Source organism: Ovis canadensis, chromosome 3 (assembly GCF_042477335.2).
Source record: "Ovis canadensis isolate MfBH-ARS-UI-01 breed Bighorn chromosome 3, ARS-UI_OviCan_v2, whole genome shotgun sequence".
In the NCBI taxonomy this organism is placed as follows: Eukaryota; Metazoa; Chordata; class Mammalia; order Artiodactyla; family Bovidae; genus Ovis; species Ovis canadensis.
The window spans coordinates 189,755,340-189,780,536 of NC_091247.1; the positions used below are offsets into that span (position 1 = coordinate 189,755,340).

Sequence of the window (25,197 nt, forward strand, 5' to 3'; positions counted from 1 at the left end):
TCATATCAAAATAGCTTCAAAGTACTTATTTGTGGAATGTGAACCATGTAGATTTTGTTTTAAGTCTTTACTGTTGTTTTTCTAATACTTTGCTGTTATTTTTCTACATAGTTGCCCTTGGACCAGAAAGAAGAAAATCTGACTCAGGAGTTATGTTGCCAACCCTCAGGGTCTCTCTTATCCAAGACATGAGGTATTTGTTATATGTGCTAGCATATGGTGATAACTTGATATATTCATGGTTTTCATATAAATTGCTCAAATAACTGTGACTATGGTTTTGCCTATGTATTCTGAAGAAAACATTTTTTATAATCTCATTTATTTTAATTTTGTACTGTTATGATTTTCCTGACATTAAATCCAAAGGCAAAATGCAATGGAGAAGAGTTTTTTAAATATCCCTAAATTATTTTACAGTTTCTTTTGTTCTATTTTTTTCTTTTTTAGTATCCTTAAATTCTTATTATCCCCAGATATAAACCAAAAAATCTGCAAATAATAGCAAGTTACTCAGCAGAAAAATATCTGTCACGTAGATTTCCTTTGAAGCAAATGCAAATCTGAAAATTATCACATGCAATTACTAGTTTTAAGAGGTATCAACATACCTAAAATAGATTTATTGAATGAGGAAGACAGAAGTTTTTTCTTTTGAATATTTTGGGTCCTTTTTAGTTAACTTTTAAAATATATGGGTTTAATGTTACAACATTTAATTATTGATGTTTATTTGATTTGTCAAAAGCTTACAACTGAAAAGCATAACTTTTATGAGTAGCATCATAATCCTGTAGTGGCACATCCTGACTTCACACAAGCTGTGTGATCCCAGGCACTTTTTGTAACTTCCCTTTATCTCAGTTTTTCTTTCTCTTGTTGCTGTTCAGTTGCCAAGTTGTGTCCAACTCTTTGTGACCCCATAGATTGCAGCACGTCAGGCTTCCCCCTGTCCCTCACCATCTCCCAGAGTTTGCCCATATTCTTTCTCTCAAATAAAGATAAAAACAGTTGTCTAGCTCATGAGACTTAAACAAGTTAGTCCATTATAAAAGTTTCAAGAAGTTCTTGGCTTATCCTAAGAGTTCAGTAAATGTTGGATTTTGTTTTCTGAATCCATTTTCATATTTATATCTTAAGTGCTCTTATTGCTTGATAGATGAAATGTAGTTGTCCTCATGTGGCTTATGATTCCTTTTGAGGTCAGCAAGAGATGAATAGTTCTAACTATGAGGGGAATGCACTCCCCCTCTCTTAATGGAAACATAAAACCACATGTGTTATGCCTTGATTTCACAGTAGCCATCAGTTTAAGGTGATGATTGTTGAGAGCTTTGCAGCAGTGACCTCAAGGACCAAACTTCTAAAACCTAATTAGGAGATGATCACATTACATAAGGCTACCCTACTCCTTCCAGTTTCCTGCATATTTACTTTTATCTCCTTTATGTTGTTGGTTTTGTTTGGGGAGGGGTGTCCAGCCTTGATAAACTCCCTTCATTTGATAAAAGGCGGTCTAGCGTGCTGATTGAGAGCTCAGACTGTGGAACCAGCCCACAGGGGTTGTTGTTTTAACTCTGCCACATACTAGGCTCTGTGGCCAAAGGCAATTGCTCATATTCCCAGTTTCCTCACCTATTAAATAATAGTGTTTCTCTTAAAATTTTTGGTATAAATATTCAATGAGTTAATAAATGTAAAGCACTCAAAATTGTCCTGGAAATAAATGTATGTTTGTGCACTCATGCATACATATACATCTATATTTATTTCTGTTTCTATATTTACTTGTGTGTGTGTGTGTATTTTTATGACCATAAATTCATAATGATATCCCTGATTCCAGTTCTGTACCACAGGGATCATTCTAGCCTTCTCCCTTATTTGTAATTTTCTTCTCAAACTGTGAGAAACCTGGGTCTCATTATCCGCAATATATTCACTTATTTGTGCAACCTGTAAGGTAGTTTTGAAATTGCTGCCTCACACCCCTGTAAGAAGCAGAGGTACTAACTAAGCACAGTGTTTGCACAGCTCAGTTTTGTCATTAACCTTTCAGTATCCAGTCAAAATACTGTTTTCCAAAACTTAGGTTTCTTCTTTTTTTCTCCACTCCCTTCAGTGTGGCCTTATTATTCATTTGTAACAGTGTTAGGTTTATTTGTTACCTTGTATTCCATTTGGGGTTTCCTTCACATCCTAGTGATTTTTGTTTGGGGTTTTGCTTAAATGTATATACAGTGAAATTCATTCTTGGTGTGTAGTCCTATATGTTTTCATAAAAACACAATTGTGATGCAGAACAGTTCCATCACCCCCTTGTGCTACTGCTTTTGCATCAGCCCCTCTCCTAGCTTCCTACTCTGGGCAATCACTGATACATTTCCAGGCTCTTTCCACTGAGAGAGCCTAGAAGTAGTAATACCCCAGCAATAGTGAGCACAGCTAGTGCCCACAGATTGGATTCTGGATACCATTTTCCAATGAAAGGAACCATGGCTATCTAGAGAAGTGATTGATTCCAGGAACTGAGGAAGGGAAAATATAGAATGAACCAAGTGCATCTTTGGTAAGGCCAAAAAGTAAGGAAGTGCTCAGAAAGTATGCTGTTAAGTCACTTCAGTCGGGTCCGACTCTGTGCGACCCCATAGACGGAAGCCCACCAGGCTCCCCCATTCCTGGGATTCTCTAGGCAAGAACACTGGAGCGGGTTGCCATTTCCTTCTCCAATTCGTGAAAGTGAAGTCACTCAGTCGCGTCCGACTCTTTAGCGGCCCCATGGACTGCAGCCTACCAGGCTCCTCCGTCCATGGGATTTTCCAGGCAAGAGTACTGGAGTGGATTGTCATTGCCTTCTCCATCAGAAAGTATGGGATCACATAATAAAGACATAGAGGAGCCAGCCTGAAAGAGCTCCAAATGGCCAAAGCTGAAACAGTTTGAGCAAAAAAAGTAATTTACAGTAGTAATAAAATGAATATCCAAGAGCCTTTTCCTGTATAAATAGTTAAATAAGTGAATAAGTGGAACAGCTTTTTTACAGAAGCACTCCAATTAATAAATGTAGAAGAATGAATTAGAAAAATCAGTGCTTGAAGCATCTAAGCTGAAACAAGAATATTTGCATAGTCTCAAAAGTATTTTCCCCAAGAATTTATTAATTACAGAGGAAAAAGTATTAAGTCTACAGTGGATTTCTCAGGCAAGAATACTGGAGTGGTTTGCCATTTTCTTCTCCAGGGGATCTTCCAGACCCAAGAATCAAACCCTAGTCTCCTGCATTAGCAGGCAGATTCTTCACCACTGAGCCACCAGGGAAGCCCCTTATTCATAATATATTTACTTACATCTCAGTGGATGTGCTTATTTCTGTTTCTAAGTTCTTAGGCAAGATCTTCATTGTAATCCCTAGTTGCAATCTAGATAGTTCATGTGGACCTTCTTCCTTAAAGAGAAGTACCTAAGTAATATGCTAAACTTTGACAGATAAACAAAAAAAAAAAAATTGTGTTCTAAAGATTAGATTACATAGATATCAGAGTTCACACGTTGTTGGCCTCATGCCCTGCCAGTACCTCCTGTCTCCCAAATTTCTGTCTTGAGGCAAAGACATGGGCAGTTTAGAGACTTTTGAGTCTCTGTGGTTGTCAAGAGTCTTGGTACCAGATTGCTCAGCAGCTGGCATGAGTCCAGGACAGATGTGTCTACAGGCTATCCCCTTTATCTTAGTATCTCTGACAATTCCCCAGGACTTTCATAGATCCTAGGTATCACTGTACTGTCAATAATAGAATGATTTCTTTTCTTCCAAAGAGAAAGGCTTGGGATAATAAATAATTATACAGATTATCTACATATAAAAGAGGAGTATTACTATGCCATTATCATTATTACTAATTTCTTTCCAGAGTAGCTATGCATATATCATCTAGACATTCAAACCAATTTTTATTGTTAATGACAAAATGTAATTAATAATGAGGGGTATAGTAGAATATTACATGATTGAGGAGATTGTTAGTACTGTTATCTAAGTATAGATACTCTGAATATGTCAACAAATGAGCAGGATGTCTTAAGTATATCTTAGAAGTATTTGATTTTCCTATAAAGATGGGAATAAATTACTTGACAGTAAACTGGTCACTTTTATCTTATTATAAATAATGTTTGCATATGTGCTTATGAACATCAGCTGTATTCTCCACTAAGGTTAAAATAAGCATGATTAATTTTGTTACCCTAGGAAAGAATATTTGAGGAATTTTTATGACTACAGAGTGTGGGCTTAAACTAAAATTGGCTAATTCCTTAATTTCTCTAATAAATATTACTGGCTTTCACTGGTGATAACAGTGAAATAAAGACCAGTTTTGGATTCAGGAAATGTGGATTCAAACTTAGTTGCTTCTACTCTCAAGAATCATTCAGTTTTAGGCAACAGAAGCCTGTTCAAACTAGCTTCAGGAAAAAGGAGGATTTATGGGAGGATTTGGTGGCTCAGAGGTTAAAGCGTATGCCTCCAGTGCGGGAGACCCAGGTTCGATCCCTGGGTCGGGAAGATCCCCTGGAGAAGGAAATGGCAACCCACTCCAGTATTCTTGCCTGGAGAATCCCATGGACGGAGAAGCCTGGTAGGCTACAGTCCACGGGGTCACAAAGAGTCGGACACGACTGAGCAACTTCATTTCACTTTATGGGAGATATGCAAGGGATTTCCCAGAATCCAAGCCCAAGAACTATTGCTGGATTGGAAACAGCTTTGTCCATCTCACTGGAAGTAAATTGTCCCTGCTATTACCTCCACTTGTGTGTGCTTCTCCTCTCCTCTGCTCCTTTCCCTCCTTTTCTGCTTTACTGTGAGCATGCTCTCCCAAGCCCTGGCCTTGACACCTGTCTTATTTGAAGCATTCAGCAAAGACTGACTTGGTTTTTCCAGTTTATGCGAGAAAATCTGATTGACTCAGCTTAGATCAGGTAGATGCTGCTTATCCATTCAGTTCTAGCTGACAGATAAGGAGCACCAGTCATGGTGGTACCTGGAGTTGTTTCTTCTGGGTCTGAAGAGGGAGAACTTCTCCAAGAATGTGAGTACCATGAAGAAATGCTTGGTAGAAAATGAGTGGCATCTATAGAATAATATGTATTACCTCTGAGATCTTGGGTGGGTCACTTAGTCTCGACGAATCTCAGTTTCCTCATCTTTGAAGTGAAATAATGATGGTCTCCCTCTCACTAGATATTGTGACAATCAAGTAAGACAGAATACATGAAAATTAGAAAGCTTTGTACCAGGGCTGGAAACACACAAAGTAAATAAGGTATTTAAACCACACACTATGTATACTTTACTGTGAATTAACAGGATCTATTTTAGAAGTAATAACTTCTAGAATATTATGATGAATGTCATTGTAGTTACCTATAATAAAAATTATTCCAACTAAAAACAGATTCGAATGGTATAACTATACAGAAAAATTTTAAAAGATTTAAAGTTTAATAACAGCATAAATTGTTTTAAAGCATAAAATTAGACAGACTTTTACAAAGCAACAGTTTTCTGAGCTTCTAATATACATTAGGCCTTATAGGGAACAAACAGGGATGCAAGGCTAGTAAGTATTGGGCTCGTCATTCTCAGGAAGCTTTTGTCAAAATGAGAAATATGTATACCAGGAGAAAATGAGAAAATAGCAGACAGTGCATGATAAATGCAAATTAGACTATAGAACTTCATAAATTAGATCATTGAAGGCTGTCAAGGTCAAGGAAAGCTTTCTAGAAGAAGCTGGGATTTCAAACATGAATAGAATCAAATAAGGAAGCTCAAAAAAAGTAAGTACTTCAGGTAATAAAACACAGAGTCTATGAGTTAACTGCTTGGAGTAGAATTTTTTAATAGGAAAATATGTTGAGGCCAAGGCTTCATGGGCCTTGAATGCAGGCTTGAGCAATTCAGGTGATATCCTGTGAGCTTTTGAAGATTCTGCAACAAAGCAATTAATTACATTAGGAAGCAGTCTTTTAGGCAAAGAAATTTCCCTAGTGCCAGTAAACAAAGGGTTTGAGAAGAGTCTGGTGGCCTCATCTCTTGATGCCCGTGCCTCCTGCCAAAAAAAATAGTGCAAACATTTTTATGAGGGGAATGCTAATAGCCACGTAAAGAAAATACGTTTTACTTTATGTATTCCAGTCCTGCCCATTTTCCTTAACCATACATTGTTTTTCAAATTATTATATCCCATTTTGACATTCTTGAGCTATTATGTCTGCAGTTTAAGACCATCATAAAACTAATTTCAGTAGATTTTACCATGTTAGAGCAGTAAGAATACTTAGGGAAAGATTATACAACATAAGTACTTACCAAACTTCATGTAGATTCATTTTGGGTGGATACACTTTGACAGCGTGGTATTCCTGGATCCTGTGAACTCTTATCCGGCACTGAGCTCATAGAGGGACCTTATAAGTACTGTGGAACTTTAAGTAGTACATACCTGAGCATTTCCCAGTGTTGCTTTTAGTCAGCTGTTTCATCTGGGCAATGTCAGGGTTGAGGAACAACCAATGCTGTTTCCTAGGCTCATATTGGCTGTGCCCACGTGGGTTGTCCAGTGCCCACCCCTGCTGCCACCACCATAATCAGGGTGTAAATGGAGCTTGCCTGACCCCAGTTTTCCTCATTTGTGACCACATGTAATGGTCTTAGCCCTTTAAAGATAAATTAAGTCTGTCATAATTTCTGAAAAAAATTCTTAGAGATGAGGTGAAGTTGGTTAACACGAAAATGTCAACAGAATTTTCTTTTATCTCCTCATTCTGATGTGTTTTTCAGCCACTTCTATAAGCCTCTCGTGTGATGTGATAATGCTTTATTTTACATTTTGTTTATCAAAAGTGTTTGATCAGACGCCAGGGAGTCTGCCCCATACAGGAAGCTGCAGCTGCGAGCCTCCCTTGCCCTGCCCCTGCTGGGGGAATAGCCACCATGAGACTGCCTAATAGGGCTGGTTTGACCTGAGCAGGTGACCTTAGCAAGGGGTAGGGGGTACACTGAAGAAGGCTGGCCCACAACTGGGATCGAGGGGCATGACCACACTGCAGAAATGGAACCCTCTGCCCAGGACACATGAGAAAACCAAACCTCAGGAGGAAGTGGCGGGGGGAGGGACACGTGCAAACACATGAGGACTCACAAGGCATCCCCGACATGGAAGGGCAATACTGGGGACCACAGGTGACCCATAGCCGGGCACCCAGCACAGAGAGCATCATGGCAGAGCAGGTGGCTCTGAGCCGGACTCAGGCGTGTGGGATACTGTGGGAAGAGCTGTACCAAAGCGATTCTTTCCATCAATCAGGGATAATATATCTTAATATGTACATATCCTCTTCAAGAGGAAGATCTATCCCACCATCTGGTGGCTGTTCCAGGATGGCTTCTGCCAAAAGATACCTTCATTGTGGGCTACACCCACTCCCACTTCACAGTGGCCAACATCTGCAAGCAGAGTGAGCCCACTCCAGAGAAGGAGCCCAAGCTGGAGGAGTTCTTTGCCCAAACTCCTACATGGCCAGCCAGTATGATGACTTGGCTTCCTAGGAGCACCTCAACAGTGGCATGAACGCTCTCTACCAGGGTCCACAAGCCAATGCCTCTTCTACCTGGCCTTGCCCCCCAGCGGCTACAGGACCGTCACCAAGAAGATCCATGACACCTGTGTGAGCCAGACAGAACCGTATCATCATGGAGAAGATCTTTGGGAGGGACCTGCATATTTCCAACCAGCTGTCCGACTACACAGCCTCCCTGTTTTGTGAAAACCAGATCTACTGCATCGACCACTACCTGGGCAAGGAGGTGGTCCAGAACCTCATGGTGCTGAGGTTTTGTCAACAGGATCTTCAGGCCCCATCTGGAACCATGACAACATGACAACATTGCCTGCACAGAGCCTTCAAGGAGCCATTTGGCACTGAGGGCCGGTGGAGCTTCTTCAGTGAATTTAGGATCATCTGGGAGGTGATGCAAAATCCCCTCCTCCAGATCCTGTATCTGGTGGCCATGGAGAAGCCCGCCTACACCAACTCAGATGACATCCATGATGATAAGGTCAAGATGTTGAAATGTATATCAAAGGTGCAGGTGAGCAATGTGGTCCTGAGCCAGTATATGGAGAACTCCACTGAAGAAGGTGAGGCCATCAGAGAGTACCCAGAGGACCCCAGTGTGCCCCGTGGATCCACCACTGACACCTTTGTGGCTTTTATGTTCTCTGTGGGAAATGAGAGGTGGGACGGGCTGCCCTTCATACTGTGCTGCGGCAGAGCCCTGAATTAGCATAAAACCAAGGTGTGTCTGCAGTTCCTAAACATGGCTGGTGATGTCTTCTAGCAGCAATGCAAACGCAATGAACTGGTAATCCGTGTGCAGCCCAAGGATGCCATGTATGCCAAGGTGATGACCAAGAAGCCTGGCATGTTCTTCAGCCCTGAGGAGTCAGAGCTGGACCTTGCCGGGGTCCAGCCCCGGTGGATCCAGGGTGATTCGAAGGTGGGGGGACGGAGTCGGCGTCTTTGGAAAAATACATATTTAATCACAGATATAGAGAGATTAGAAATGGATAGTGTTGTAGGAAGATTAGTGGAGAAAAGGAGGCTGAATAATTTGGATTACGTGGAATAGCATCCATGCTCCAGATGGGAATTCAGCCAGAAAAACGGGAGCAAGAAAGAAGCGACATGGGGGAATCAGTCTTTCCGGAAACTGATCCGATTTCTTTATTTTGGGGTTTGCTTATATACCTTTTGTTACACATAGGGTTGAATACAGAGTCACGTGGGGGTCAGCAGTCCTGACCTTTATCAAAATCAGGTGCTTCACATAAATGTATAAAAAAAAAGGTCTTAGGGATATTACATCATCTTCTGGCCATGAGTGAGACCTGCTTACATTTTATGATCCTTTCTTTCTGATAACCAAAAAAACTTATTTCTTCCAAGGGTGTTTTTTCTTAAACCAGGCACCACCCTCCAAATAAAGTTGCATTCCTATAGGGTGAGGGTGTAGTGAGTTACAATCAAGAGAGGAATTTATTTAACCCAAGGTTAACATGATTAGTCTTAAAGGTTAACACTTATTTCTCCTATATGCTTAAAGGTTAATACTTATTTCTTCCTATATGCTAGTTATATTCATTATAAGAGTAGGGAACATGGAGATTTAGCAGCAAACATCAGCCCAACAAATGAAAATCCTTTCACCAATGCTCCCCTTAAGATCTATTTAGTCTTAAGATATGATAAAGTTACATTCTTACATAGCAAGGACACAGTGATTTATAACAAAGTACAGTGATCTATTACAAAAGAGAAAATCCATTAACTCAAAAAGTCTAGTATTGCTAACATCAAAAACTACTATATTTCCTTTGCTATATTCCAAATACATTGATTAATATATTCCCAGGTGCCTAAGGATATGGAGGCCTGGCGGCAATCATTGACTCAACAAGAAGAAAAAGTCCTATGCTAATTAAGACTCTCAAAATACTCCAAAACTCTGTGCTGTTTATGGTTGAGAGGTAGTAAACAATCATGTGGCAGGAGTATGGATAATCCTGTCACACAAGCTAGTCTGTCAGCAGAGAGGTTTGACCTGAGACATCCTTGTCCCACCCAGAGCAGGGAATTAGTAGCAATTATTGACACAACAAATGAAAAACCCTTCACCAATATAATTCCTAACCAACCCACTATACTAATAATTTCTAACTCCCCAAAAGAATTCGCCTTTAATAAGTCTAAAACATCTCGTGCCTCTCAGATTGGGAGGCTGTAAACAATCACCTGTGGCCGGACAAACCTATACAGGCGGGCTAGATAACCTTCAGAGGAGTCCGTAAGCTGAAACACTCTTGTCACACCCAGGAATTTTTATTGCCTTGGAGCTGCGCGTTTACTCCTTCTCTGAGAGAAACGGTTATGGGGGAGAGCCCCCCGTAAAGTCAGAGGTGTAGGTGAGAGCATAAAACAGACTCTGGCTTTGGGGTTAGATGCTCGGGAACAGGGGGTTTCCTGAGGCTTGGTCACGCCTTTGCGTATGCCAAGCCTCCTTCCTCATGACCTTTGCCATGGGCGGAATTCCTCACGCTGGCCCCCGGCAGGACCTGACTTACAGTAACAGATACAAGAACATGAAGCTCCCTGATGCATATGAGCACACCTCATCCTGGACATCTTCAGTGGAAGCCAGATGCACTTTGTACGCAGTGGCGAGCTCCAGCAGGCCGGGCGCATCTTTACCCCACTGCTGCACCAGATCGATTACGAGAATCCCCAGCCCATCCCCTACATCTATGGTAGCCCAGGCCCCGCAGAGGTTGATGAGCTGATGAAGAGTAGGCTTCCAGTACAAAGGGACCGACAAGTGGGTGAACGCCACACGCTCTGAGCCCTGAGCACCTGGTCCCCACCCCAACCCACCTTGGCCTGTCTCTGTGACCTTCCCACTGTCTGACCCCATTTCAGGAGGACCTTGGGACCATAACCATCAGCATCACAATACCGGCTCCAGGCTCTGGCCACGCTGTGCCATGGCTGCCTTGGGCCCAGTTACTTCTTCAGCCACGAGCGCTGGAGAATCACACTGTGACCATCCCCAGCAACCAGTGAGCCAGCTTCTGTCCTCAAAACTGAGCCCCAGTGGAAGAAAGAAGAGTGGCTCTTCATCTGTCCTGGCTCTTTCCAGATGACTGGAGTTAGAGGACCATAGGGAGGGGCAGTGGTAGGCCTCAGTGGGCCATGGCTGTCAGCAGGCTCCTCAGAACTCAGGAGGAAGGCCCAGTGCTTCTGCACCAGCCTCAGTGCCATTTGATATTCCTGGTCACCCCTGGAAGGAACTTCCAGGCTGCCCAGCACCTGCCCCCCATGTCTTGGCTTCCTCAAATGTCCCCCTTGAATGTCCTCCCCACTGGAAACCAAGCAGCAGATAGGATGCCCCACCTCAGTCCTCTGTCATTAAACCAGCAAATAGGAATAAAAAAAGAGTGTTTGACCATATGTCAGTGCCCTGGATTGAGAGGCTAAATCTTTACACCCAAGGATTGAGAGAGAAGGAGGGAAGGAGAGAAGTAAGAATGTGTGTATTATAACATGGGTGGACCTAGAGCACATTACGCTAAGTGAAGAGAAATCCTGCATGATGTCACTTATATGTGGAATCTAAAAAAGAAAATGAATGAATAAACATAGTCATAGATACAGAAAACAGGTGGCTGCTAAGAGGAAAGGGGTCTGGGGAGAGGAAAGAAATAAATGAGGAAGATTGAGGTACTAACTTTCAGTTAACAAAATAGTCACAGGTATGAAATGTAGTGTGGGGAATATAAACAATAACTATGTAATACTGTTGTATGGTGACAGATGACAGCTAGACTTATAGTGATCTTTTTTGAAATGTATAGAAATCAAATCACTGTTGTGTAGCAGAAGCTAACATAGTGTTGTGGGTCAGTTATACTGCAAAAACAAACAAGTTCATAGAAAAAGAGATCAGGTTTGTGATCACCAGAGGCCAACGTGGGGTGGAGGGAGATTGTCTGAAGGCAGTCAAAAAGTGTAAACTCTGAGTTTTAAGTACTTAGTAGGGATGTAATGTGTTGGAGAAGACTCTTGAGAGTCCCTTGGACTGCAAGGAGATCCAGCCAGTCTATTCTGAAGGAGATCAGCCCTGGGATTTCTTTGGAAGGAGTGATGCTAAAGCTGAAACTCCAGTACTTTGGCCACCTCATGCGAAGAGTTGACTCATTGGAAAAGACTCTGATGCTGGGAGGGATTGGGGGCAGGAGGAGAAGGGGACGACAGAGGATGAGATGGCTGGATGGCATCACTGACTCGATGGACGTGAGTCTGAGTGAACTCCGGGAGTTGGTGATGGACCGGGAGGCCTGGCATTCTGCGATTCATGGGGTCGCAAAGAGTCGGACACGACTGAGCAACTGAACTGAGGGATGTAATCTGTCGTGCAACATGACAAGACAACACTGCTGTACAATGTAAATGAAAGTTGTTAAGAGTAAATCATAAAAATTCTAATTACAAGGAAAAAAACTGTCTTTAATGTATCTATAAGAAATGGTAGATGTTCACTAAACCTATTTTGATCATTATTTCATAATCTATATAAGTCAAATCATTATGTTGTGTACCTTATATGTTGTGTGTCAGTTATATCTCAGTAAAACTGGGCAGGGGGAGAGATGTGTTTTGCAAGGAGGCTATTCCTTATTCCGAATGCTGGAATCATCAAAGAGTCTGCAATATTTATTACAGCTGAGATAAGTCATTCTATACTTAAAAAAAAAAAATCGAAAGGATGGTGGGTCACAATCACAAAGACTTTCCAGTGACTCATTGTACTGTTTCTATAATTACCTTGTCCCTTAGGTTTGTCCTTCCTGCTCAATCCTTCTTTCCCCCTAGGAGGGGAATCATTTAGGAAGATTAATTCAGTCCTGCTGGGCATAGCATCAACTTCAACACAGAATACCAATTTATACATATATGTAACATTCATTTGGAGGTTGATCACACAATTTGTGGGCACACAGTATGCTAAGTCTTTAAAATTTTTAAGAATTTTGAATTTATTAGTATAATACAGCTTTTCTTTTAATGCCATAGAAAATGGAATTTCATATTTTCCAGATGTTGTCAGGGCAATTTGAAAAATGATTCAGTGAATTAAAGTTGTAGCAGAGACTTAACTAAACTGTAGAACAATTATTTTGAGTAAGAGCATGAATATTCAGCCTGTTTTATTACTTTTATTTTTCTGAGGGTCAGGGATAACCAATTGCCAGTTTATATGTATCTGCAAGCATGAAACAAGAACAAAATAAAACCTGAAAGAGTAAATGAGTGTTAAATGCTTTATCTCAGGATATTGTCTGTATGGTCATGTTGTAATGGTAATTCTGATGTGGGAGTAATTTCATGATTCAGATGGGACACTTAAAGTTTAATCAGCATAAATGGTGCGTGGCCTATTGTTTCCTCTAAGTAGAAAATAACTTTTCTGTGCGAAGTGCTGTAATTCTTCAGTTCTTTCCCAGTTCAACGTTAGCCTTAGGATTTACATCTTTGCTGTTTTACTGTTCATTAGGCATATTCAAAACATGAGTGAGATCAAGACTGATGTCGGACGAGCTCGAGCATGGATAAGATTGTCTCTAGAAAAGAAGCTCTTGTCCCAGCATCTCAAGCAGTTGCTCTCTAACCAGCTGCTCACAAAGTAAGAGGTGGCCTCGAGGCATTTCTGTTTCTATGTGTGCTTACAAAATAAATTGCATAGACTGACAGGCTGCCTTCTTCAGCATGAGTTGTTCACTCCTGTGCACATGTAGTCTTCCTTTCTAACAGGCACATGTTTCAGATGTCATGACTTCCTATTTGATTGTATATGAGAGGGTACAGATTTCATAGCCAGAGGCAGATGGTGCTACCTTTTTCAGAAAAAAAGCGAAGTAGTCCCACAGGTTGATGGTAACATCCAAAAAGTGAAAATGGCTCAGTTGTGTCCAATTCTTTGCGACCCCATGGACTGTATAGTCCATGGAACTCTCCAGGCCAGAATACTGGAATGGGTAACCTTTCCCTTCTCCAGGGGATCTTCCCAATGCAAGGACTGAACCCAGGTTTCCCATATTGCAGGCAGATTCTTTACCAGCTGAGTCACAAGGGAAGCTTTATCAGCTGAGCCACAAGGGAAATATCCAAAAGATGGGTTGAATTTATGTAAACCTTGTATCCTATTGTGAACATCACAACAAAACCAGAAGTAGCAAAAAAAAAAGGTCCATAGTAAACAGCTTCTCTGAGAGTCTTACCAATACTTACATTTAGTAGTGTAGAGCCAGTAAACCAGTCAAGTGCATATTAGTTAATTATTAACTGTTTTGATTGATTCCCTTTATTCCATCAGAAACCTGGATGAAATGCATCATCCAGATAATACGTATAGTAGAATTAATTTGAAAATTAAGGGCTTTGGGGTTCTGTAGAGCAAAGGCATGCAAAGGATTCAGCAGAGACCTCAAACACGAGAGTGTTGGAATCCTACCATAACCCAATCCTTTTTGTGATTTTTAAATTTGTATGTATCACTGTCGAGTTCATTATCCTTTGGAGCATTTTAGGATGAGTCTTAATATCCAAAGAATGGATTAGATAAAGAGTATATGATGTGAAGTACAGCCTGTGAACCTGACCTTCTCCTCTTAAAACTGACTACACTCCCCACCCCTTATCCCTGCTGATAAGTCTTCTGCCCTTTGTGGCCAAAGTACAAAGGAGAAAATGATAATTGTTTAAAAATCTTACTACATAAAGGTAACTACTAAGTATCTTACATGTTTTCTACTGTACTTTCTTCTATGCATGTTCTCTTAGTTAAGATTATACTGTATTTGCAATTCAGTTCATCCTTTTTTCAGGTTAATATTATACCATAACATTTTATATGTCAAAAAGTCTCTGAAATCTGAATGCCTGAGTTCAAATACTGCCTTTACTATTCACTATTTGAATGGCCTTAGGCAAGATCCTTAACTTCATTTTATCACTTTTCCTCATCTGTAAAAGGAGAATGCTAATAGACTTACCTCTCATGTGATCACGAGGATTAGATATATTAATAACTATGAAATACTTGAGAAATGCTTAAATGTAAGTGCTTAATAAAAAGTTACTGTTTTAGGGAGCAGTAGTTTTTTTCTTACTCAGTTAAAATTAAATCCTTATTTGAAATGAAACATCTGAAACACAGAGTGGTTTAAATTTTCCAGAAAGATATCTCCCAAACACTATAATATAGATGATTATATTACAACTAGTCAATATTTTTAAAAATTTATCTTTTGTGAATGTAATGTCCTTCAGCCATAGGATGAGAAAAAAAATCCACCATAGGCTATTAATAGCAGATGTGGGGAGTAGTAGTTTTGTTATTGTTAAAACTCTTCTTAAACTTTATTTTTTCAACAAATTTTTTAAAATGTGTTTTTAGCTGCACTGAGCCTTCATTCTGCATGCTGGCTTTCTCTAGTTGCCATGAGCAGGGGGCTACTCTCTAGTTGTGGTGCCTGGGCTTCTCACTGCTGTTGCTTCTCTCGTTGGAGCTTGCAAGCTCTAGAGCTCAGGCTCAGTACTTGTGGTGCCTGGGCTTAGTTGCGCCGTGACACGTGAAATCTTCTGAGACCCAGGGATTGAAGCTGTGTTCCCTGCATTGGCAGGTGGATTCTTATCCATTGTATCACTAGGAAAGTCCTAAACTTTATTTTAAATTATGATATATTGGGTTAGCCAAAAACTTTGTTTGGTTTTTCTGTACCATCCTCTGGAAAAACCTGAATGAACTTTTTTGGCCAACTCAGTATTTTTATTTTTTACAAATAATATTCAAGTTTGGCCAACTCAGTATTTTTATTTTTTACAAATAATATTCAAGTGGACATTTGTGAGTAAATCTTTGCCATTTCATATTATATCCTTAGGACTGAGTCCTTAAAATAAAATTAATAAGTCAAAGAATAATTATTTTTTAATTACTTAAATATTACCAACAAATTGCTTTTCTGAAATTTTCGGAAGATTACACTTTCTGTTATTCACTGCCACCCCCCACATATACCCCCAACAGCACTGATCATAATTTTAAATCTTTATTACTTTGATAGACAAAATGAAATCACAGGAGGTTGTTTCTTTAATTACTAAGTAGGTTAAAATATTAACATATATACATTCATTTTTATGAATTGTCTGCTCTTTCTAGATTGACGTTTCTACTCATAGTTTGTCTAAGAGGAAGTATTTTTTAGCGGAAGACATAAGGAAAAATACACTGTACTATTACTTTGTGTTTGTCTTATCCTTTCCTAGGAAGCTTTATAAACGTTATGCTTTTCTCCGTTGTGAAGAAGAAAGAGAGCAGTTTCTTTACCATCTTCTTTCCCTCAATGCTGTGGACTATTTCTGCTTCACCAGTGTCTTCACCACTATCAGTAAGTCTGAAGAAGTGAATGTTAAGTGAAGTGCTGCTCAGATGACTAATGGAATAAGAGTTTATATTTTTGAAAGTGAGACATACCACAGTTCAGTGAGACAGACACTGTAACATCCACCCCTCCCCCCACCTTCCCTGCCCTACCCCATCTCCATTTAGCAATAAAGGTTATGCCCCAGCAGCCCCACCTCCTGAAGACAGCCCTGACTATTTGGGGAATGTCTCACCAAAGAAAAAAACTACCTTCCCTGAGGCTGTCCGTCCTACTAAAGCCAGCCAGGATCCTTGCCTGATCCCTGGGCTGCCCCAGAACTCACTGTAGTATCAGCTGAGGACTCACAGCATCAGAGCTCAGTTTCTGCCTCAGCCCACCCTTTCTTCCTCACATGTTGAACCCAGAAGCAGCATTCTTCATGCTAATTTCTGACTCAGAGTCTGCTTACCAAAAAACCCATCCTGCAGTAGGAAATGGGGTGGATGTGAAGAGGAATGTTTTATTAAACAAACATTGCAGTGTCTTATCTGAAACACATAAATTCAAAGAATCAGTATATGATAATAATAAACATGTAACTTAACAGCCATGAAATTAAAAGATGCTTGCTCCTTGGAAGAAAAGCTGTGACCAACCTAGACAGCATATTAAAAAGCAGAGATATTACTTTGCCAACAAAGATCTGTCTAGTCAAAGCTATGGTTTTTCCAGTAGTCATGTGTGGATGTGAAAGTTGGACTATAAAGAAAACTGAGTGTCGAAGAACTGATGCTTTAGAACTGTGGTGAAGACTCTTGAGAGTTCCTGGGACTGCAAGGGGATCAAACCAGTCAACCCTAAAGGAAATCAGTCCTGAATACTCATTGAAAGGACTGATGCTAAAGCTGAAACTCAATACTTTGGCCACCTGTTGTGAAGAACTAACTCACTGAAAAAGTCCCTGGAGCTGGGAAAGATTGAAGGCAGGAGGAGAAGGGGACGACAGAGGATGAAGTGGTTGGATGGCATCACCAACCCGTTGGACATGAGTTTGAGCAAGCTCCCGGAGTTGGTGATGGCCAGGGAAGCCTGGTGTGCTGCAGTCCATGGGGTTGCAGAGTTGGACACAACTGAGTGACTGAACTGAACATCATTAAACTTTGATGATTCAGAAAGACTTAAGAATCTTGCTGAATGTTGTAGATCTCAATGACCCAGATAACCATGATGGTGTGGTCGCTTACCTAGAGCCCAATATCCTGGAGTATAAAGTGGGCCTTAAGAAATGTGACTACAAACAAAGGTAGTGGAGGTGACGGAATTCCAGCTGAGCTATTTCAGATCCTAAAGGATGATGCTTTGAAAGTGCTGCATTCAGTATGCCAGCAAATTCGAAAAATTCTGTAGCAGCCACAGGACTGGAAAAGGTCCATTTTCATTCCAACCCCGAAGAATAGCAGTGCCAAAGAATGTTCAAACTACCATACAATTGCACTCATTTTGAATACTAGTAAGACTATGCTCAAAATCCTTCAAGCTAGACAGACTTCAGCAGTACATGAACTGTGAATTTCTAGATGTGCAAGCTGGGTTTAGAAAAGGCAGAGGAACCAGAGATCAAATTACCAATATCCGCTGGATCATAGAGAAAGCAAGGGAATTTAAAAAAAAAAAAAATCTTCTTCATTGACTATACTAAAGCCTTTGTGTGGATCACAGCAAACTGTGGAAAATTCTTCAAGAGATGGGAATACCATACCACCTTACTTGTCTCCTGAGAAACTTGTATGTGGCTTAAGAAGCAATTAGAAACTTACATGGAACAACTGACTGGTTTAAAATTGGGAAAGAAGTAAGACAAGGTTGTAAATTGTCACCCTGTTTATTTAACTTCTATAACTTCTTATATAGAAGTTAATGCCTGACTGGATGAATTATAAGTTGGAATCAAGATTGCCAGGAGAAATATCAACAAACTCAGATATGCAGATGCTACCACTCTAATGGCAGAAAGTAAAGTTAATCTAAAGAGCCTCTTGGTGAAGATGAAAGAGGAGAGTGAAGAAGCTGGCGTAAAACTCAACATTCAAAAAACTAAAATTATGGCATCTAGTCCCATCACTTCATGGCAAATAGAAGGGGGAAAAGTGGAAGCAGTGACAGATTTTATTTTCTTGAGTTCCAAAGTCACCTCACTGAGGACAGTGAATACAGCCATGAAATTAAAGTGCTTGCTCCATGGAAGGAGAGCTGGGACAAACCTAGACAGCGTATTCAAAAGCAGAGACATCACTTTGCTGACAAAGGTCCATATACTCAAAGCTATGGTTTTTCCAGTAGTCATGTATAGATGTGAGAGTTGGACCATAAAGAAGGCTGAGCACCAAGGAACTGGTGCTTTCAAACTGTGGTGTTAAGAAGACTCTTGAGAGTTCCTTGGGCTGCAGGGAGATCATACCAGTCAATATAAAGGAAATCAGCCTTGAATATTCACTGCAAGGACTAATGCTGAAGTTGAAGCTCCAATACTTTGGCCACTTGATGGAGAGTCAACTCATTGAAAAAGACCCTGATGCTGGGAAAGATTGCAATCGAGCAAAATGAGGATGTGGTGGTTAAATAGCTTCACTGATTCTGAATGCTAATGGACATGAATTTGAGCAAACTCTGGGAGATAGTGAAGGACAGGGAAACCTGACATGCTACAGTCCATGGGGATCAAAAAAAGTCAGACACAGCTTAGCCACTGAGCAACAGTAAGAGGGAGGAAATACTGATTAAAGATGTGTTTTTGATAATTATAGCATTTATTCTGTTGCATTGGTCCCCTTTCCTACTTTGGAGAATTTTTACTTGTATCAGTTAGGAGTTATTTTCAGTTGCAAATATCAGAAAACAATGGTTTAAACAAATGGGTACTTTTGTTTCTCTTACACAGTGAGAAGTCTTGAGGTAGGCAGTCTGCAGTGCTATCCCAGACCCAAGCTCTGTGACAGCTGTCAGTGTGTGCTCGTCACCTCATGGTCAGATGGCTATTCTCAGTTTACCCTCCAGCGTGAAGAAGGAAGCAGTGCCAAGGAAGAGGGGTCAGAATCTGTGCCAGAAGAACACAGTTTTCTAAGAAATTTCAATAAATACAACCAGTATTTCACTGGGCAGAGTTGTATAGGTTTTGGTCTTCGAAGTCTCTGGTAGAGGCAGACAAAGAAAATGGAGTTAGGCTAACCTGTAATATCTGTCAAGATACTGTTAGTTAATTAGAAGTTAAGGTGTTATATACAATTTTGAAAGAGAAGAAATTGCAGAGGGAGTTAGGACTCCTAAGCTCCGCCCCATATCTGCAGATTTCTCTTTATTCGTGTAACTCTTACAACTAGGGAATTGAAATGCTTCATGAAATAAATATTCTGAGTTTAATACTACTACTCTTTTTCTGCTTTATGAAATCATTGTTGTGTATCTGTGAGCCCTTTGCAGCCAACAGAACTGCCGACCCTAAACAAGCCTTTTTCTACATCTTTTCTAATCCTGTCAGTGAAAGAAATGAGTAGCCTCTGGCACCTAAAATAACGTCTTGCACTAACCTCTTCTGCTTTCAGTTTCAAAAATCGTTTGATTCTCATGATTACTAAACCGTGAAAATATGGCCTTTTTCTCTGACATTTTCCTTTCCTTCAGCCAAAATAAAAGGACAGAAAGGGGGGTTATTCAGCCAACAGAAAGAAAGTCCTCTATGTAAAATTAGAGAAATGAGCCATTTATCCCATTCATTTTGCTCATCTAAGAGCACACTGAAACATGAACCCCTACTGTGAGGCAGTATCTGAGCCCCTTGTCCAGTGACTGGTTTTAATCCTACGTGTAGTTCTTTCAAAGAGGACTTTTTAATAGTTCTCTTGTGACTGGATGAAGAGAATACCAACCAAAATATTGATTCTACCCTGCCTTTTTTTAAAAAAAAAAGTATGGCTCTGAGGGATAAAAATATGCTAATGTGTTTGAGCCATCCTCATTTTTTAAAGGAAAGGGAGGTATGTGGAATGCCTAACTGTGGGCTCCACATTTGAGCAAACGATGGTGTTTGGCCAGTGACATCTAGTGGCTTGCCTTTGAAGAGCCTTCAAAGGGAACGATTTTACAGATTTCCTTTCCGCATCCTGAGTCTCTCCCTGAGGCACCTCTTGCCCTAGAGCCCCCTTTCCAAGTTGTAGCTAATAGACTTCATATTACAACTGGAATGGAGGTGCTGTTGTTTATTACTGGCTTTGCATATAGGACTGTAACACTGGGATGAGAAAGTTCTGAAGTGCAGTGTTGTGAAGCATTGCCCAAGAAAATCAGCAACAAACAGATACTATGCAAGTAGTCACCAACCACCTTCTTTATATGAAACCATGCCAGTAACCATGCTCATTTGTACTCCATCTTGGAACAAAATGAATAAAAACATCACAGCAATGAAAATACTACACAGTCACTGTTTATGTCCTCAGGTATTCTGGTGCTTATGCCTGACATTGTTTATAAAATGTGGTGCTGATGATAAGCATGCCATGTTATGGGTGTGAGAGTTGGACCATGAGAAGGCTGAGTGCCGAAGAATTGGTGCTTTCTAATTGTGGTGCTGGGAAGGACTCTTGAGAGTCCCTTGGGCTGCATGGAGATCAAATCGGTCAATCCTGAAGGGAATCAACCCTGAATATTTCTTGAAAGGACTGTTGCTGCAGCTGAAGCTCCAATACTTTGGCCACCTGATGCGAATAGCCAACTCATTGAAAACAACCCTGGTACTGAGAAAGATTGAGGGCAAAAGGATAAGAGGGTGACAGAGGTTGAGATGGTTAGATAGTTATCACCGACTCGATGTATAAGAATTTGAGCAAACTCCAGGTAATAGTGAAGGACAGAGGAGCCTGGTGTGCTGCAGTCCATGGGGTTGCAAAGAGTCGGACAGAATTTAGCAACTGAACAACAATGCCGTGTATACATAATGATGTATAAGTATGGAAACTAGTACAAGTATTGGGACTTGTGGCTTATAAACCACACCTCATCTTTCTAGACTAGAGGAGGTTATGATCTCATCCTGTTGCTTAAGTATATCTTGATAGATCGTTGAAAAGCAAATTATCTGTGAAAGCCAACAGAATTCTGAATATGTATTTGTTTTCTTCAAGAGAACTTCACTGTAATTTTGTATTAATTTCAGCATTTTTCTTTCAGTGATTCCATATAGGTCAGTGATCATTCCCATCAAAAAGCTGAGCAACGCAATCATCACGTCGAACCCTTGGATCTGTGTATCAGGAGAACTAGGAGACACGGGAGTAATGCAAATTCCCAAAAACCTCCTTGAAATGACTTTTGAAGTAGGTTCAGCTAATTGCTTTCTTAGCACAAAGTGTCATACATAGTTCTACACAACAATGCCAGCTTCAGTTTTTCATTTTTCCCTGAGTCAGATAATATAAAGGGTAACTAAGCATGCAGGATCATTTAGGGGAATATACACCCAAAGTTGTCTTGAACACATGGATTTGTTTTGCATTTTTATTGTTTTAATTGTTAAGCTGTGTATTTCTACTTGTAGTGGTGCACTCTGGGGCTTTGCCAGGTCCTTTTCCATAATTCCCAACCCGTGTTGTAGAACCTGGCACGTAGAGAACATTCAGGTGAATGCTTTCCCCACAGTGGTTCTCTTCCAAACTGTAAATTCACCCTGCCTGAACCTGGACAAAGGGAGTGGGAGCTGCTGTTCATGCTTTGGCCTTTAGACCACATGGTGATATTTATAAAGTGATCTTGTGAAAATACCTCACTATGATAGTCAGTTTTCCAGTCTTACCTGCTGAAGTGGCCCCATACTTTTGAGCCCACATGCTGGTTGATGCTGGCATGCAGAAAGGAGGCAAACACCTGTTCTTCCAGAAGGGAAGTGGTACTAACTGAACATTCTGTTCCTGGGGTCTAAGAATGGCAGTTTCCACTCAGAATCATGACACTGCCCAAGAGCTTATTTTGACACCATCTAACCAGTGGGCTCACACTTCTCTGTATATAAAAGATGAAAATCCTTGGCTTTTCTTTGACTACCAAGCATAAACTGCATTATAAGTCCCATAATTACTGTTTCTAGACTCTCACATTTGCCTGCTTCTTTCTGTCTCTGCTGCCACAGCTAATTCAAGATGCCCTCCTCCATCACCTAGATCGTTTCCTCCATCACCTAGATCGTTGTGATTCAAAGATGTCAAGTGCTTTGAGAACTCATACCTTTGAGGTTCCCAGCTATACATAGTCAGTTGGGGTCTGTGATCTTTGATCAGAATTTCTAAGTCAGAATTTTGTTGACATTTATTTTTACCATTTCTGTTATCATCACTTTCTCTTGTACTTACGCACAAAGGGTCAGGAAGGATGCTGATAACTATGCCTTTTTTTTTTTTTTTAACAGTAGCTTCAGAGACTTCTAGATGATGTTTGAGGTCAGTTCTGCCTTAGTATTTATTAAAGCAGAAAAAGTTGGTGATTTTTTTTATGTCTATAATTATTTTTCTGACCTCCCTATAACTAAATCTAAATAGCATCCTTTCCCATTTTTTGGAATTCTTCTCATCCTTCAAAGGAAAAAGATCTACTGACTCGGTGATGTTTCTGGATTCTCCAGTTGGAAATCATTGTTCTTTCCCAAGTGTTCTTCAAGCACCTGTTTACATAGCTACTCTCAGACATTGTGTAGTCCCTCTCATTTAATAATGTTCCTATGTCTCCTGTCTCATTAGAAGGGATCTATTTGGATATTTTTCTCTAGTGCACAACAGAACACATTATGCAGAGTCCTCTGCACTTGTAAATTGTTTGGAACCACTGCTAAAGCTGAGAGGTGGCAGGAAAAGATCAGGAACTGAGTACCCTATGGTCCTGTCCCTACAGTGCCAGAACCTGGGGAAGCTGACAACTGTCCAGATTGGTCACGATAACTCAGGACTGTTAGCCAAATGGCTAGTGGATTGTGTCATGGTCAGAAATGAAATCACAGGACATACATATAGGTAAGTAAATGTCCTTGGGAGTTCAAATTTCTTTTAATACCTTTTAGACAAGAAAAAGTTTGAGAATTATTTTCATTCTAAAGCTTTCCCACTACCTTTTGAATTTTACTTTAGTTTTTTGCGTTGTCTTGTTTATGTAATAACAAAGTTCTGTTATTTTGTTCCAAATACAAAATTGCCCCCAAAATAGTTCTCGAAAAGACTGATTGTGTTTACTGCTAACACTTAGTCCACAAATATTGAAAAAGATTGGGACTCTGATAAGAAAAGGAAAAAAAGAAGTTTAAAATAATGTCAGTAAGACAAAAGACTCTTTTGGACATTCCTGATTGCAGCCAGCACTCCTCTTTGAGAACATTCTCTTTTTTCCTGGAACTTAATTCCCACATTAACATCTAGTTTGAAGATACTCTTGTTGAAACTACAGAATTTTGATATAGATGAGGTATGAGAAAATATTTAAAAGTTACTTTAATTTGAAAATAATTTTTGGCTATACAGAGAGAATTTCTTTATTTTTTAGAGATTCACTGAAGTAATTAGTAAAATGTCCTGATGTGTGTAATTTACTTTAAAATACTTTTAACAAAAAACAAAAATGAAGTATATGGGAGAATGTTATAACTAAGTCATAAGAACATGGGTGTCTATTTTTTTGTCTTCTAAGTGTTTGCAATTTTTCATAATGAAAAAAATCAGCCACAGGCTGATCACCCACTAAAATGATGGGTTTCACCCTTGGTACCATTTTAAAATTCTGATTCAAGCTAGTAAAACATTGGAGATTCTGAAGTTTATTTCTGGCCTGCTAGGTTCCCATGCGGGCGGTGGCTGGGGAAAGGCATTGATGATGGAAGTCTGGAGAGAATTCTCATTGGAGAATTGATGACATCAGCAGCAGAGGAGGATCTAGTAAAGCAGTGTCGGACTCCACCCCAGCAGAAATCACCCACTGTGGCCAGGAGGCTGAGCATCACATCACTGACAGGAAAAACTACCAGTAATTAGTTGTTTGTTTATTTTCCAATGTGTCGGCATCATGTGGCCATTTCATAAAAAACTGTTGTATTAAATGAATTATGGTAAGGAGATTAAAAAGAAAGCTGAGGAAAATTAATTTGTGAGAAAGACTTTAGAGTGGAGAGAGAAAAGGGGGGAAATAAGGCAGGATAATTACAAATAATTAAAAGCCTGAAGAATTTAGATGTTAAAATCCAATAAAAAACCACCTGCTCTGTTTTAGTTATGCTCTGAAAGTATGAATAAGTAATATTTTGCCTGAAACTTCAAGGAAGAATAAGGACAGTTATAGTACTCTCATATCTAGTTATCCAAAGCCCCTTTTTCTAAGAGGAATTCTAAAACTTCCACTCCCCACCCCACCCCCAAACTTCCTGTAGAAGTGACAAAATATATAAAAAAGTGACTTCTACAGATAGGGTACTGTGTTCACATGCCATTTTTAATAGCACAATAAACTTCTAGTTTATACTAATGTGGTCTTTAGTCTCCCAAGGATATCAAATTTTAATCCCTGGGATATGTAAATGTTACTTTATTTGCATGCAAATATGAGTAAGTTAAGGATCTTGAGATAGGGAAATTATCTGGGTTATCCAGGTGGACCCTAAATGCAATTACATGTATTGTTATAAGAGGCAAAAGGAAATTAGACACACAGAGGAGAAGACAGTAAATAGATGGAGGCAGAGACTGGAGTGATGTGGACGCAAGCCAAGGAATGCCGCCTGGGCTGGAAGAGGCAAGGAGCAGCTTCTTCCATTGAGCCTCCTGAGGAAGCACAGCCCTGTCCACAACTTGATTTCTACCCATTGATACTAATTTCTGACTTCTTCTTCTGGAATTGTGAGAGAAGAAATTTCTCCTTTTTTTAAGTTACTAAATTGTGGTCATCTATTACAGGAGCCACAGAAAACTAAAGAGACAGTGAAGAAGTGGTTTTATTCCAATTCATAGACAATAACCGTGAGTTATTGGAGGTACCTTATTAATAAGAGGTACCTAAGAGGTCCTTAGTTAACAAAGCAATTTCCTTAGACATTATTATTCTATATCCATTTGTTAGCATATAGTGATAT

The 25,197-nt window shown here is 40.1% G+C and overlaps 2 protein-coding genes across 3 annotated transcripts in view; both read left to right on the forward strand.

Moving 5' to 3' along the window:
* DENND5B (DENN domain containing 5B) overlaps positions 1 to 25,197 on the forward strand; it is a 228,650-nt gene that overhangs the window by 193,599 nt on the left and 9,854 nt on the right. For both annotated transcript variants that reach the window (XM_069585398.1, XM_069585399.1), the window contains 6 exons: positions 112 to 193; positions 13,172 to 13,300; positions 15,949 to 16,070; positions 21,270 to 21,415; positions 22,980 to 23,098; positions 23,911 to 24,098. In XM_069585398.1, coding sequence (XP_069441499.1) covers positions 112 to 193; positions 13,172 to 13,300; positions 15,949 to 16,070; positions 21,270 to 21,415; positions 22,980 to 23,098; positions 23,911 to 24,098 — 786 coding nt within the window. The remainder of the gene's footprint in view (positions 1 to 111; positions 194 to 13,171; positions 13,301 to 15,948; positions 16,071 to 21,269; positions 21,416 to 22,979; positions 23,099 to 23,910; positions 24,099 to 25,197) is intronic.
* Positions 7,271 to 11,242, forward strand: LOC138437689 (glucose-6-phosphate 1-dehydrogenase). Its single transcript, XM_069585450.1, is given in 11 exon segments — positions 7,271 to 7,397; positions 7,400 to 7,444; positions 7,447 to 7,563; positions 7,566 to 7,658; positions 7,661 to 7,739; positions 7,741 to 7,912; positions 7,915 to 7,944; positions 7,946 to 8,527; positions 10,173 to 10,226; positions 10,229 to 10,401; positions 10,403 to 11,242. Coding segments are annotated over 11 exon segments (1,527 nt in total). The 5' UTR covers positions 7,271 to 7,279; the 3' UTR covers positions 10,467 to 11,242.